Below are 13,036 nucleotides of genomic sequence, written 5' to 3'. Positions count from 1 at the left end.
GGGATGTAGTCACTCTCAGGGGAATTATGCATGAGACATAGCTAAATGCCTTTGTTCCCTTACAGTGCAACTATGTCAAAATCATGCTGACCCTTTTCCCTGGTGCTGCAGAACTGTTGTGTAGAAGGGTTTCTCTGAGTGATAAACTATAATTTGTGGGAAGAAGATGCTGCACTTTTAAAATTCTGTGAAATAACCTTAGCTTCTCCTGCTAACAGACAAACTGCCTTCTGCATGATATTCAGTCTGTAGTTTCTTTTCATGTAATGAACTATTTTCTTATCTGATTCTTGTCAGAAATAAAATGAACAGCATGCTACCACCACTGGGGTAGCTAAAGTTTTTTTTCAAATTTTTTTCAGTATCACCAGGCCTGAAAGAGGTGGTATTTCATATAGGACTCGGTTTCTTTCAGAACATTATTCTGCTTTGGGTTGCTTGGGACCTCAGAAGTGCTGTAAGATGGTCATCATTACCAAGAATAATCTCTTTTAAATCCTCACTACTGCAGTCTGCAAGGATGTGATGGCTGTATACATGCAGTTGCTCTTGAGCCTGGCTGGCCTGGTCTTCCCTTTCTGTACCAGTCTTTTCCATGAAGCATCCAAAGCAAATCTCAGATACTTCTTTAGATCTCTTTCCCTATTAGACCAATGAGTCAGTTGAACAGTACCCATTACACCATCTCTGTAAGAAAAACCCTTTTTAATACAGTGTGCTGTTTTGGTTCACAAAGCTGGAAGAGGAGAACCAAGAGAAAAAGAGAAAATAGGAAATGCCGGTAAAAATTGTCCATCTTACCAGGGCTGTTAAACTGAGAGAGATGCAAATCAACAAGAGCTTGCTGCAGCTCTTGCGATGACTACTTATTTGGTGAGCTGGCTTTAGAAAGCAGACACTGGAAATAAGGAAGGGGGGAAAAAGTCTTCAGAGGTGGTTTTGAATTTTCTGTTGAGAAATGTCTGCAATAGAAACAATGAGCAGTGTTCATATCATGTTTTTGACTAGGAAAAAGGTATCCAAATTAAAACATGAATTTTTGTCTGAAATTTTTTTAAAACTGAGTTGTGCTTTAAAGATTCTGCTTATGAATGAACATACAGATAGCATCAAAGGTAGCATGCTGAATTCCATGAGCTATTAATTACCCTTCTCAGCACTGACCTCTTGCCTTGCCAAAGCCACTGTGTAGCCTTACAGTCTGAAGTGACATAACGCAGTGTGTGACTTAGCATAAAACCAAAGTATTTATTAACTCATTTCATGGTCAAGCTAATGAAGAGTCTAAGGCTTATCAACACATGTAAGTATTACATCTCTTCAGATGACTCTTGAACAATCCGTGTTTTGGTTGGTGGTTATGTCATGAATTGTTTATGCTAAATAGGCTGCTTTGGGCTCACAGAATCTGTACCAAAATAGGTATTTCATTCTTTATTAGAAATGCATTATTCTACAAGAAAAAAGAGTTATGATCAGATCTTTGGAAACAGTAAATCTTTTTGTCTTTTGGATTCAGCTTTGTCAGATCAGAACTAAAAAGGACTTTTTGTGCTTGATCAGAAAATGATGGTAAATTGCATGGCAGGAGGACATCTTTGGTTTTCCAAAATCAGAATAAATTCCTGTATTTAAACCTTTTTTACAAAGACACTGATTTTTTTGCAGATTGATTGATTCTGAAAACTCGTGTTTGGTGTGCAGGCATGAAGCTCATTGGTTTTATGTGTTTTCATGATCCAAGTACAGTTTTAGAACAGACAGAGCAAGACCTGGTGTCCAACACTGGATGGTGCCCATCCTGAGTCTCTGGCTTCCGGTCCTGTTCTGACGAAAAATGAATTTGGCAGCTCAGGCTTTTTTCCCTAGCAAATACTCCGTAACTGTTCTACTGTTATGCAGTCTGACATCAGACAATGATGATCACAGAGACAGTGTGTGTGGTTTCTTTAGCGTTTTTGCCTTTTCTTTTATAGTAACTGTCTGCACAGTTTTCTACTTTATTCTGATTTTAATCCCTTTTTTCCTTTTAATGGATAATCCATTAGGTATGAATAGTGTCTTGCAGTGATGGATCCTGCTTTTTTTGGTTAATGGATACTGTGAAACCTCCAGTCACATTTAAACTCAAGTCACTATGTATTTCATAAAAAATGAAATAATGAATGCTTGTGAAGGTGCCATCCTTTGGACTTTTATTTACACAGTAGTTTTTTAGTATTTCATACAGTTTTTATATCAAAGCTTTTCCCAACTGCTATTTCAGAAACCAGGGATTAAAAACAAATCACTGCTCTACCTTTTTTTTTTGTTGTTGTTGTAGTGGGAAGGGACTGTACCTTTTGTGTATAGCTGGATGCATTTAACTGACCTGAGGATACCTTAAAGCGGGCTATAAAAATGAGGCCTGGCAGGACACTGTTCTTTCCTCACAGAGTTTAGGGAAAAAAAACAGGGGGTGGGGGGTGGTGTTTGCTAGCAACTTGACAGTATCACTTCAGAAAAACATCTGAAACGAATAAATTAAATTTGAGTGCATACATCTCTAAGATTCTTTTTATGTTTAAGATCAAAAGCAAGAGCAAAGTAAATTGCCTGCTTGTCATCTTAGTATTATTGCATTGACTGGTTCAGATTTCCCTCTTATGCTAACTAACAAAAGTGAGTGGAATACAGTTGAGTGAACAAAAAAGTGCTATTGAAGAAAAAAACATCATCAGTTAGACTTCTATTAATACACAGCAGTGACCTGTTTGTTTCTTTGTTCAAAATGTAACATACTGTAACATAACAGTAACAAGAATTAATACTAGCAGTGGAAATAAAGAGTACCTGAAAACTGAGGTCTGGGCAAAATTTTCACTGGGAAGTATCTAAAGCAGATACTAAATTCTAGCAGAGGCTGATGCTGAGCAGTTAGATCCACAGGGGCATTTCAGCACTGAGCACCTGTCTAGTGCAATTAGGATCTGAATGACATACATATGCTAAAAGGAGGAATTTGGATGAACAATACGCATAAACACCAGCTTGTTTAGGCAGAATCTGCCTCCCATAGCCAACAGGAGATAAAAGAGGTTTTAAATCACATCCTCTCTGGTCTCAGGTACCGTATTTGCACTGCTTACAAATCACTCTTACTTCAATTCCATACCAAAATACCTTCTCGAGTGTAGGCAGTTAGGAGACATTAAACATAATTGTGGTGAAGTTGCAGTATTTGTCTAAGAAGAAAAAAAGCTGCGTGATTCGTGTGCCAAACTTTTTACCTGGTGTCTGTCTGCTGTCTAGGATGGGTTTCTCAAAATCTTCCCTTGAATTCTCAGACAAGGAGAGATTTTTGTTTTTCTTATAGCATAACTAACATTGCTTTATTACTTTTGTATCCTCTGTCCTTCTAATTACACTGAAACTGTATGTCAGGGCTTGGTTTACATATATGACGACACAAAGTCTTGGCTTCTGTTCCTCTTTTAATTCCAAAGGTTAAATTCTCTGGATGGTGGGAAGATGCTACTTTAGGAACACAGATGCTTCCAGTAAAGAGAGCGCACTTATTTCCCTTACAAAGCACTTACTTCCCTTACTAAAAGTGTGTCACATGGGTTTACACCTCACTATGGTTTTATGATTGTTACTTTTTCCTAACTTTTTCATAGACTAAAGTAGTTTTGCTTACCTGCAGAAAAAGTGGAAAATATTGAAAAGAACTTATTGGTGTAGTAGCACTGTCACTCATTGGAAGCTGATAAGGGTATTTTACAGATCTAGCTGGTGCAGTAATCAAGCAGGCCACACATTAGGTTCCTTCATTTAGCTGCCGCTTAACTCTGCAGGGAAAGACCAAGATACAGTCAGGTCCATGCTAGATGTGTGCCTGAGAGTGGAATCTAGAATGTTGCTGGAGACCACTGGTTATTTGTTAAGCGCTTGAAGGACAGGGAAGTGCTACGTATGTGAATCCATTACAGGCAGCTCTAAGCTGAAAGCAAATTGGTAACATTAAGCTTAGTCTGTCTCATGTCCTCCCCACAAATGCCTTAACTCGGAGGCTGCAGTAAGCAGCCTCATCTACTCAGCATCCTCTCCTAGCCCATCAGGGCTTGCTCTTTTAAGAACAGTGCCACAAGGCAAGATGGGTCCCACTTTAACGAGTAGTATGTCATATGTAAAGGTCCCACAATGTTCAGTTTTGCTCTCTGTATTAGGAAGCAAGAGCAGCGAATGCCCAGCCATGCCATAAACGGCTCTAGATGGGCACATTCTGTCTGTCACTGCAGAAAGGTTGGGGGTGGAGGAGGCAAGTGCAGCCTCATGGTTTGGATAGGTGTGCATATAATGAGAAAGAAAGAAACACTTAGTTCTGCTGCTTGAATTGCTTAAGTATGTTACGTTAGTCACTGTAATAAGCTGCAACATGGTAGGAGTTGAGAAATGACTGCTCACTCTCAAACTGACTGTAGCATCAGTTGTAAACATCTTTATATTATGATTTCAAGGACCCAAATAATATCTAGAAAGTACAGAATCTCTGCAAAGAGCCCGTTATGTTACACAGCTTTTATATTCCACCATTGCCTTTTGAGGTATTACAATTGGGTTTCTCCCAAGATTTAAAAAAAACAAACTGAACTGTTTTGCTAGGTTCCTGCAGCTGTGTCAGAGCAAGCTCTCAAAGTTATTATGCTGACTTACAAGTGTAACTCATACACCAGATAGATGAGCAGGTTTCATTGAGCAAAGAGAATTACTGATAAACTAAAATAGGATGACAGACAAGTTCTAGCTGACAATGACCATATACCACTATTTAATGTAAAGGTAACTTCATTCTCTGTTTTCCACCTTAAGTCTTTTGCTATTTGAGCAGGGTGTGGATTTGGAAATATGAAAGCCCATGTAGCTTTTACCAGGCACACAGCAGAATAATTTATATTTTGCTTTCCAAGCTGCTTAATTTTTAACTATACTTTGAGCCTAGTTTATATATTTTTGTATCAGTCTTCAAATCACTTACTCCCACAAAAGCAAAGGACTGATGTAGCCAACTGTCTGAAGACAGGTTCACCTACTTCCCTTTTCATTTAATCACTGTGAAAGAGGTCTACATCTACTGCAGGAGAAAGGGTGGAAGGTTTTTCTGGCTAGAGAAATAAGGATTTCCTTGTGAAGTTATCGTGTGTTCCTAATCACAGTTCTCTGCCTTTAAATTGCCTCTATTCTTTTCCAGAATTTCTGCTGTCTGAAGGCACAATCAGTTGTTGCTAGCTTTTTTTTCAAATGTCATTTAAGGTTATAGTAGCTCACAAATTACCCATTCTCTGGCCTACCACTTGAACAGCATGTGTTACCTTTTGTGTTAAGCATGGAATGGCAGATTACTGAATATATGAAAAATAACAAATGAAGTTTGGTGTTGTCATCACAGTGTCCATCCCTGTGTATCTTTATAGGCTTGCTCATTATTCTGTAACGATAAACACCATCATTGGAAAGGTAATTATCAGTGCTGCGTATTTAAGGATAGCTTTTAGCCTGGGTATGGTGAGCAAGATCCTCGCTGTGTGCAGAGGAAAGGAGTACCATCAGGGAGTGCCTCACACAGCCCACAATAGCTGGCACTTGTCCCCACGTGTGCTAAGCTTCACTCTTCTCTGCTGTCCTCCTCAGGAACAGGCACGTTTAGACCTTTGCTTGTTAGTTTATTTTTCAATTTAAACACAAATTATGTTCAGCAAGATACAGCATCTATAGACTAGTGCCAGCAAAATATTTTTCTATGATAGCAGAGCAGTTTTTTAGCCAACATAGCACACTAATAGGAACGATTCAGTTTCATAAAGTAGCCAGTTATTTTGATAACGTGCTGGCTATCTAGTCATAGTTGTCAGGGAATACTTAGTGTGTTTTTTGAGTCCCTCACTATTAACTTAATATATTTTCAGATGCTTTATGTAGAACCATCACAGTGGCATTATGATTAAGGAGCACACAACCTATTGTATTTCAACAGAGAAATTACACCTAAATCCTTTAGGTACGTTTGAAAATTTTTGAATTGTCATTAATAGGATCATAAATCAACACCAGATCTAAACACTTTCTGTAACAAAATATAAAATTGATTTACATTTTGCACTTGATGATAAACAACAAAATTCCCAGTATTTTCAGCCATCTGGTCCAGTAATTTTTCTGTTTCACAACAGTATAAAATAGCATTAGATGCAGCTTCAGATATGTGTAATAGTCTGAAATCCAAGCATCTTAGACTAAGCATGCCAAAAAGTAATCCCAAAACCTGTTTGTAAAATTAGCTATTTGTACTAACTCCACATTTTCATTCAAAATAAAATCTGCACTGTCTTAAATTAGCAAGAAAGCTGATGCAAAATTTTTTGCCAAACTACGAATGCTATTGACTATGATGCTCAGCTGCATCTATCAACAGTGCACAGAGTGGCTAAATGGTGAAGGATGCTGGCATAACCTGGAAATGAAATGCTTGTCTATGATAGCATGTTCTCTCTTAGGAAGAAGCTAGGTTCTCAGCTGTGTTGTTAACCGTTTTATAAACTTTGACAGGAAAGATAAGTACTTGGCATCAAAATGACTTTTTCTTTACTACTTTGACTCATGAGACTAAACAAGGTTTCATTATTTTGTAGTAATAAAAACATTTGATTAAAATATATAAAACATCAAACAGGGAGGGGAAAATAATCTATTTGGTAGCATGAATTTGACCTGTGAAGACAATCAGAAAGGCCATTCAGAGTAGTGAATACAGCTTCTACCAATTTATTTGTTTATGTTTGCAAGGTAGAAGAAACAAAAAGTAGAAACTACTGGTTTGGAGGTGAGGATGACCCAATTTCATTTAATTTGAAATTGTTTCAAAATTTCTGCAAAAATCCCATAGCTACTGAGGAGCATGGCAGGAAAGTAGACCTGGCATATGGATCATCTTTAGAAGTCGGTCAAAATCAGATAGCATTTCCAAACTTAATTGATTTTTTTGTTCAATTATCGTATTCTGAGAGAAGGGGAAGAATGGTTGGACTTCTTTAAACATTCATTTGGCTAATCAGTTAGACAGTGATTCAGCCAAGGATTGCAAAGTACATTATAAAGCCTTAAATATGAAGTATGTTCATCCTCTTTACCTGCTGCTGCTTGTCATTTAGCTTTTCGTCTACTCCTGACCAAGCCTGGATGATACTTGCATGCGACCTACCCAGAAATTTTCAGTATAGCATATTGTTGTCTCCTGCAACAGAGCAAATGTATTTATTTATTTTCAACTTTATAATGGAGTCACTTTTTTACCCCAATACAGTCCAAAATATAAATAATCTATTTTAAAAACAGAAAGAAACAGAACAGTCTTAAGTCATTAAAAATACAGAGGAAATGAGAATAAACCTGCCTTGTTTGTATCCCATACTAGGTAAATGTTAATTCATGTCATTACCAAGCCTGACCCCTCCTGCAGGTTGTCAACCTTTCCTTTTCTGGCTGCTCTCATGTTTCTTCCCCTCTTATTATAACTCACAACCTCTTCTGCTTATTAGGTTTCTTTGATGTACCTGGCTCTGTTCCACCTGTGATAACCCCCAATGTCTTTGAGAAAAGATTACAAATTATCTTCTCATTTATATTCTCTCTCTTTTTTTTTTTTTTTTTTTTAAGGTCATCAGCCTTGGGTAAACAGGTTTAAGCTCTCCTTAGTGAATTTTCTGCATGCTAATTGACAAATACAGCTCCACAATCCTTGGCTTTCAACTCATGTTTTGGTAGCATCATTCTTTAGGCAGTTATCTACTACTGAATTTTTTTCTAATTTTAATCAGCTTCCTCTAGAGTCTTCCTCCTTTCTAGCCAAAGGAGTAGCAAGATGACAAACACACCTTACAGTAAGCATAAAGAAGTCAGAGTCCAGTAACCCTAAACAGACCTTGTGGAACAGAATAAAGTTTTTACTAATTATTTATTACTGTTAGAGTTATTTATTGCTGTTTACTATTTATTTGTTTAAAATGCAAGTTCAGGTAAATGGCTTACTTTTAATTTTATGCTTTATGAACCATTAAAGAATGAAGGTAAACATGACACCTGTAGCTGTACTTGCTATAGAACTTTCTCCACAACCCGAGCAGCTGTGTAAGCCTCAGCATACAACCTCAGCAGTATCTTTTACTGTAAACACATTTTATACATAAACTGCAACTGCTAACTAAATACATACTCTCTTTGTTCTTTTTTTTTTTTAAACAGGCATTAAAGCTGTATTTTCTGGACATTACCACAGGAATGCTGGAGGGTCCTACAGAGGACTGGAAATGGTGGTTTCATCAGCAATAGGATGTCAGCTGGGAGAAGATACGCATGGCCTTCGAGTGGTGGTTGTCACAGATGAAAAGATTGTTCATAGATACTACAGTTTAAATGAACTGAGCAGCCAAGGCATAGAGAAAGAGCTGCTAGATATGCTTGCTAAGCAAAATTAGGCTATGTCAAATGATGTGATTTTTTTTCCATATTAGACAAATAGAAACAGTTTCAGAAAGTTTCCCCAAGCTGAAGATACAGATTTCTGATTGTGTACCATGCCCCAGAACAGCTCTCAATTTGTTACCATCCTAAATAACAATAAAGTTGTTGACATGTTTCTCCTTTTGAAAATGAGACCTATGAGGAATATGGAAGAATAGCAGAACTAATACAGTAATGTATCATTGAAAAGAACTGTTCTGAGAATTTTTAGTTTGCTCCTAGATAAGACTTTCTTATTAGAGAGAAAGTGTATCAAAGAGAGTGAGAGTTGTAGCTTCTAGATAACTCTTTAACTCAAGTCTGTTTTAGTTTTATATTTGAGAGGGTATTTTAAAATCAATAATTTCAGTCACTTCTGTTACACTCTGGATAATATAAATGGGGCATTTTTTTACTCTGTAAAAACAAATCTCAAAAACTCTGAAATCAACAGCCTCCCACTGACTTTTAGCAACCTTTGGATCAGATCTTGTTACCTAGAGGTCCTATTTTCTCCCATTTCCCATACTTTGTTGTCTTAGCTCTTTAGAGCCAGCAGCAATAGGACAGCAAACACATTCTGTTTTGCAGTCACAGCTTGGGTTTCCATTATATCCTAGTTTTATATAATGAAAAGTCTATAAATGAAGCTAATATAGATGCTACTGACAGAAACTAAACATGGAACAACTATTTTCCTTCTGAAATTTAACTGCCATTCGCTTAGCATATATTCTTGCTATAGCTTCAGAAGTTGGAATAATTGCATGGGTAGAATATTCTGTACAGAATACTGTTATCAGAAGTCACTTCATTGATTCCTAGACAAGAAGAGAGCTTTGCTTTCCAAATGCAATTTAAGAGTGCCTTACTGTACTATTATACAATATTGAATGTTGGAAACACCAAAAAGTTTGTTTTCTTCACTGGAATAAGTCTTTAAAAACAAATTATATAAGAAGAAATTTCTGTGCTGCAATTCACCTATTTTTTTTTTAGCAAGTGTCTCTGATTTGTTTACTGTTAAATACAAAAAAGAGTCTTCATGTAATTAATACATACCTGTTTTTATTTAAGTGTTTAGTTGAACACATTATAATCCATGCCACAGGTTATCTAGAAATAGAGATAGTGCAGCTTTAGCACCTGAAGAGAGAACACCACAAACAATACTGGCTGAAAAAGTAATGCATTCTATCCATTTTTATGTATGCTCACATACAACATTGTTCCCTAGAGGATATTACAGATATTTAAATAGGGTGAGAGAGATGAAATGCTGTGCTGAAGAGTCAGTTTCATTACATTGTAGTCACAACGGTTTATCTAGGAGGCTCCTTCAAGCTTGATTTGTGGGACTCGTGAGATTCTAAAATTACCTCTGTAGCATTTCCTTGCACCAGTGAAATAGCTGTACCTGCAGATGGACAGGACCAAATGTGGACTACTGTCCCATGACAATAACCTAAGCATAGGTAATGTTTGATTCAGAAAGAAAGAAAATTATTTTGCTTTCATTCTCCGGCTGGTTTTGCTTAGTTAAACGTTTTCACAGTCTCATTTTCAAGGGAACATCTGGGAAATGAAAACTCAAATCTAAGGCTAGATTACTTTGAAATAGGTAGGTACCTAAGTACCCAAATGGCAGTTTCATTGGAAGTTAAGCACCCATTATTTCAGATACTGGTTTTAAAAAATCTGTGTACTTACTTGTCTTTTAAGCCACTGACTACTTCTAAAATTTGGTCTTATATAGCTGGGAGCTATTTAATAATTACAGCCAATTAACAATTCCAAGAATGAGATGAGGGTAGTTTTTTTGCAGAGGGAAGTATAGTCTCTCTATGACTTAAATCTTTTTAAGTCAGTTTACATCATAAGGCTGAAGAAGTTCAGCAGAGGGACCTGAGATAATCTGAGCATGGAATATTCTCTCTGCTCCAGCGCAATATTGTAAAGCTGAATGGAGAAAAAGTTTAAACAGTTTTTTAATATGCCTGTTTATTAAAGGATATAATTTTAAGTAAATATATGAAGCTTGGGAGATTGAAGCATAACTTTGGGAGAAAGTCTTTCCACAAATATGAAAATGCTAATAGTAGTGGTATATAGTGTTCTAAAATTTTATTTTCAGAGTTACAGTGTACTAATATACAAAAGAAATACTTGTAAGCATAATTCCCCCCCCCCCCCCTCTTTTTTCAAATGTCATTTCACCATAAGAAATTCTATGGCATTTTTGTCATGGAAATATCACTTAAGTACAAAGCTCAAGTTCAATTTAAAAAAAAAAAAAAAAGATTTCTTTATATCCCAAATTCTTCCTTTATTTAGTGATTTCTAAGAATACCTTGTTATGTTCGTGTGTAAAAATATTACCAGATTTGTCTTCAGTTTGGAGTTTTATGAGATAGTAAAGTTGGGCTGCTGATTTTTATTAAATGCCTTCTTGGCGTGTATAGGATTTTGGGAGCTAACAACAGTGTTGTGTAGCTACACATGTTATGTAGGCTTTTGCCTAGATTTCTGTCCCACCTGTTGTGAGGACCGGTAATCACTAAGTAGTGTACTTTCTATTAGTGTCTACTGAACTAGATGGTAAAGTGGAAAAACCCAGATATATTCTTAAAGACTTGATGACAAATGTGATTAACTTCACAGGATGAAGAAAAATATTCTCTGAGTTTTATATTTGAAACATGGAAAGCAGTTATTTTGGTTCTCACCTTGCAAATTTTCAAAAGGAAGAAAATTAAAATGTCAGAGACGAGCAAGTTGTGTGCGTAACTATTACTTTGTAGCCTGGGTGCCGTTCTGATGAACATAACGTTAGCTGAAATGAGGGAATGGCCTCTGTAGTACTTTGACCTTTTTGAGCCCATGCCTCATTTCAGTGAATTAAGAATTCCCTGCACTACCCCAAAACAGGAAGGCATATCCAGCATTTCATTAGTTGTTCATTTTGCCATTGCCTTCGTTTGACAAGCGTAGTCTAAGTTAGCACACGTATTAAACTTTTTGGCATCCTAAAATCTAGAATAGTGGGAAAATAAATAAAATCTATTTCCCTTGCAATGCACGTTGTTTCAAAACATTTCTTATTTTGAATGACAACTCAGAACTTCCAACCAATTTCTCATTCATCCATATGAAGTGGATGCAATCACGTATAACTCAGATGAAAACATCCTCATTTATACAATACACTCATAGGAAGGATTTTTAACCATAGTGTGTTGCTGGACATTACTGTATGAAGCAAAGAGTTAAAAAGATAAATAGGAATGTGCTTCTTTTACCAGCATAAATGATGAATTTCGTTTGATCACTTTAATTAGCTAATTTAGAATTAATTCTGATGCCTTAACTAATTTGAAATGGCAGAGGTCCTTGTGGTCACAGTGCCTCATCTTGTTTATGTAAAGACAAATAATTCATATTATGTTAAATTATGAAACAAACCACCCATGGAGACACTAATTATCATTTAAGAAAACATCTTTTGATGTTGAGGACATTATTTTTGTATCTCCAGCAGGGCTGATAATTGTAACTCTTTGTCAGCATATGACTGACTTTTGCAAGATGTCACTAAAAGTTCAAACTGCTGATGAAATAGAGAGCAAGTGAGTCCTCATGCACTTCTGTGGACGCAAGGGGTTGGGCAGAGAGGGGAGAAAAAAAAAAAAAAAAAAATCAAGTGACCACAATTCATTTTGATTTCCTGCGGGCAGCTGAAAGGCTGAGACTCTCATTAAATGTGGAAAATTCATATTAGAACACCAGAGCAACCTGTGAAAGTAACCAAATACTACATAATTAAGTACAATCTGAGGTGGAGACCTATGAACAGGAGGCAAATTACTAAAAAAAAGTCTTTGAGATCAATCCTGGTTTGCCAGTTTCAGTGTAAGCAACAAATTAAAGAACACACTTCCGAATCTTTCCAAAAAGGTCATTAAGCTTTGCATACAGTCTGTTTGCGTACTGCTTGCCTTTTTACTTCATTTGGGTCCAGCATCTAATCTTGCAAGTTTTAATAGAGGCAATATTTTGATAGGACTACAGTATTCAACTTCTGGAGATTACAGACAGAAAATAAATGCTTGATGTCTTCTTGTTAAAACTTACTTAATCACATTTTATATTGGGAATGGGCAGTGGCAGAAGTAAAGTCTCTTCTGCCATCCCTGTTTGCAGACCGAATGTCCTATGTTTACTCTGCTTCAATGACTGCTTTCTTACCTCAGCAAGCAACTGCTTTTCAGGTGTCTGGTTTTTCCAGACGTTATCCTCAAGTAGCTGGTTTTATTCTGCTATGAGAACAAATAATTAGAGACACATCTAACATAAGCAAATATACAAAACATTAAAACCTAAACATTTCACTGCTTAAAAATGCACAGTTCCTCCATCTATGTATGGTATTGTACAAGCCATTGCAGGCTAACATGTCATTGTTTCAGCTGATGTTAATGCTGTGAATAAGCTTCTTTCCTTA

At 36.5% G+C, this 13,036-nt stretch overlaps 1 protein-coding gene across 2 annotated transcripts in view; it reads left to right on the top strand.

Annotated features, from left to right (window-relative positions):
- The window catches only part of CPPED1 (calcineurin like phosphoesterase domain containing 1), a 52,307-nt gene extending 41,618 nt beyond the window's left edge, over nt 1-10,689 (top strand). For both annotated transcript variants that reach the window (XM_050905781.1, XM_050905782.1), the window contains one exon: nt 8,278-10,689. In XM_050905781.1, coding sequence (XP_050761738.1) covers nt 8,278-8,510 — 233 coding nt within the window. In that variant the 3' untranslated portion in view covers nt 8,511-10,689. The remainder of the gene's footprint in view (nt 1-8,277) is intronic.
- Nucleotides 10,690-13,036: the final 2,347 nt, after the last annotated feature.

This window comes from Gymnogyps californianus, chromosome 15, assembly GCF_018139145.2.
Source record: "Gymnogyps californianus isolate 813 chromosome 15, ASM1813914v2, whole genome shotgun sequence".
Lineage (NCBI taxonomy): Eukaryota > Metazoa > Chordata > Aves > Accipitriformes > Cathartidae > Gymnogyps > Gymnogyps californianus.
Note: the sequence above shows the minus strand (reverse complement) of the source record. Positions and strands in the feature narration are given on the sequence as shown.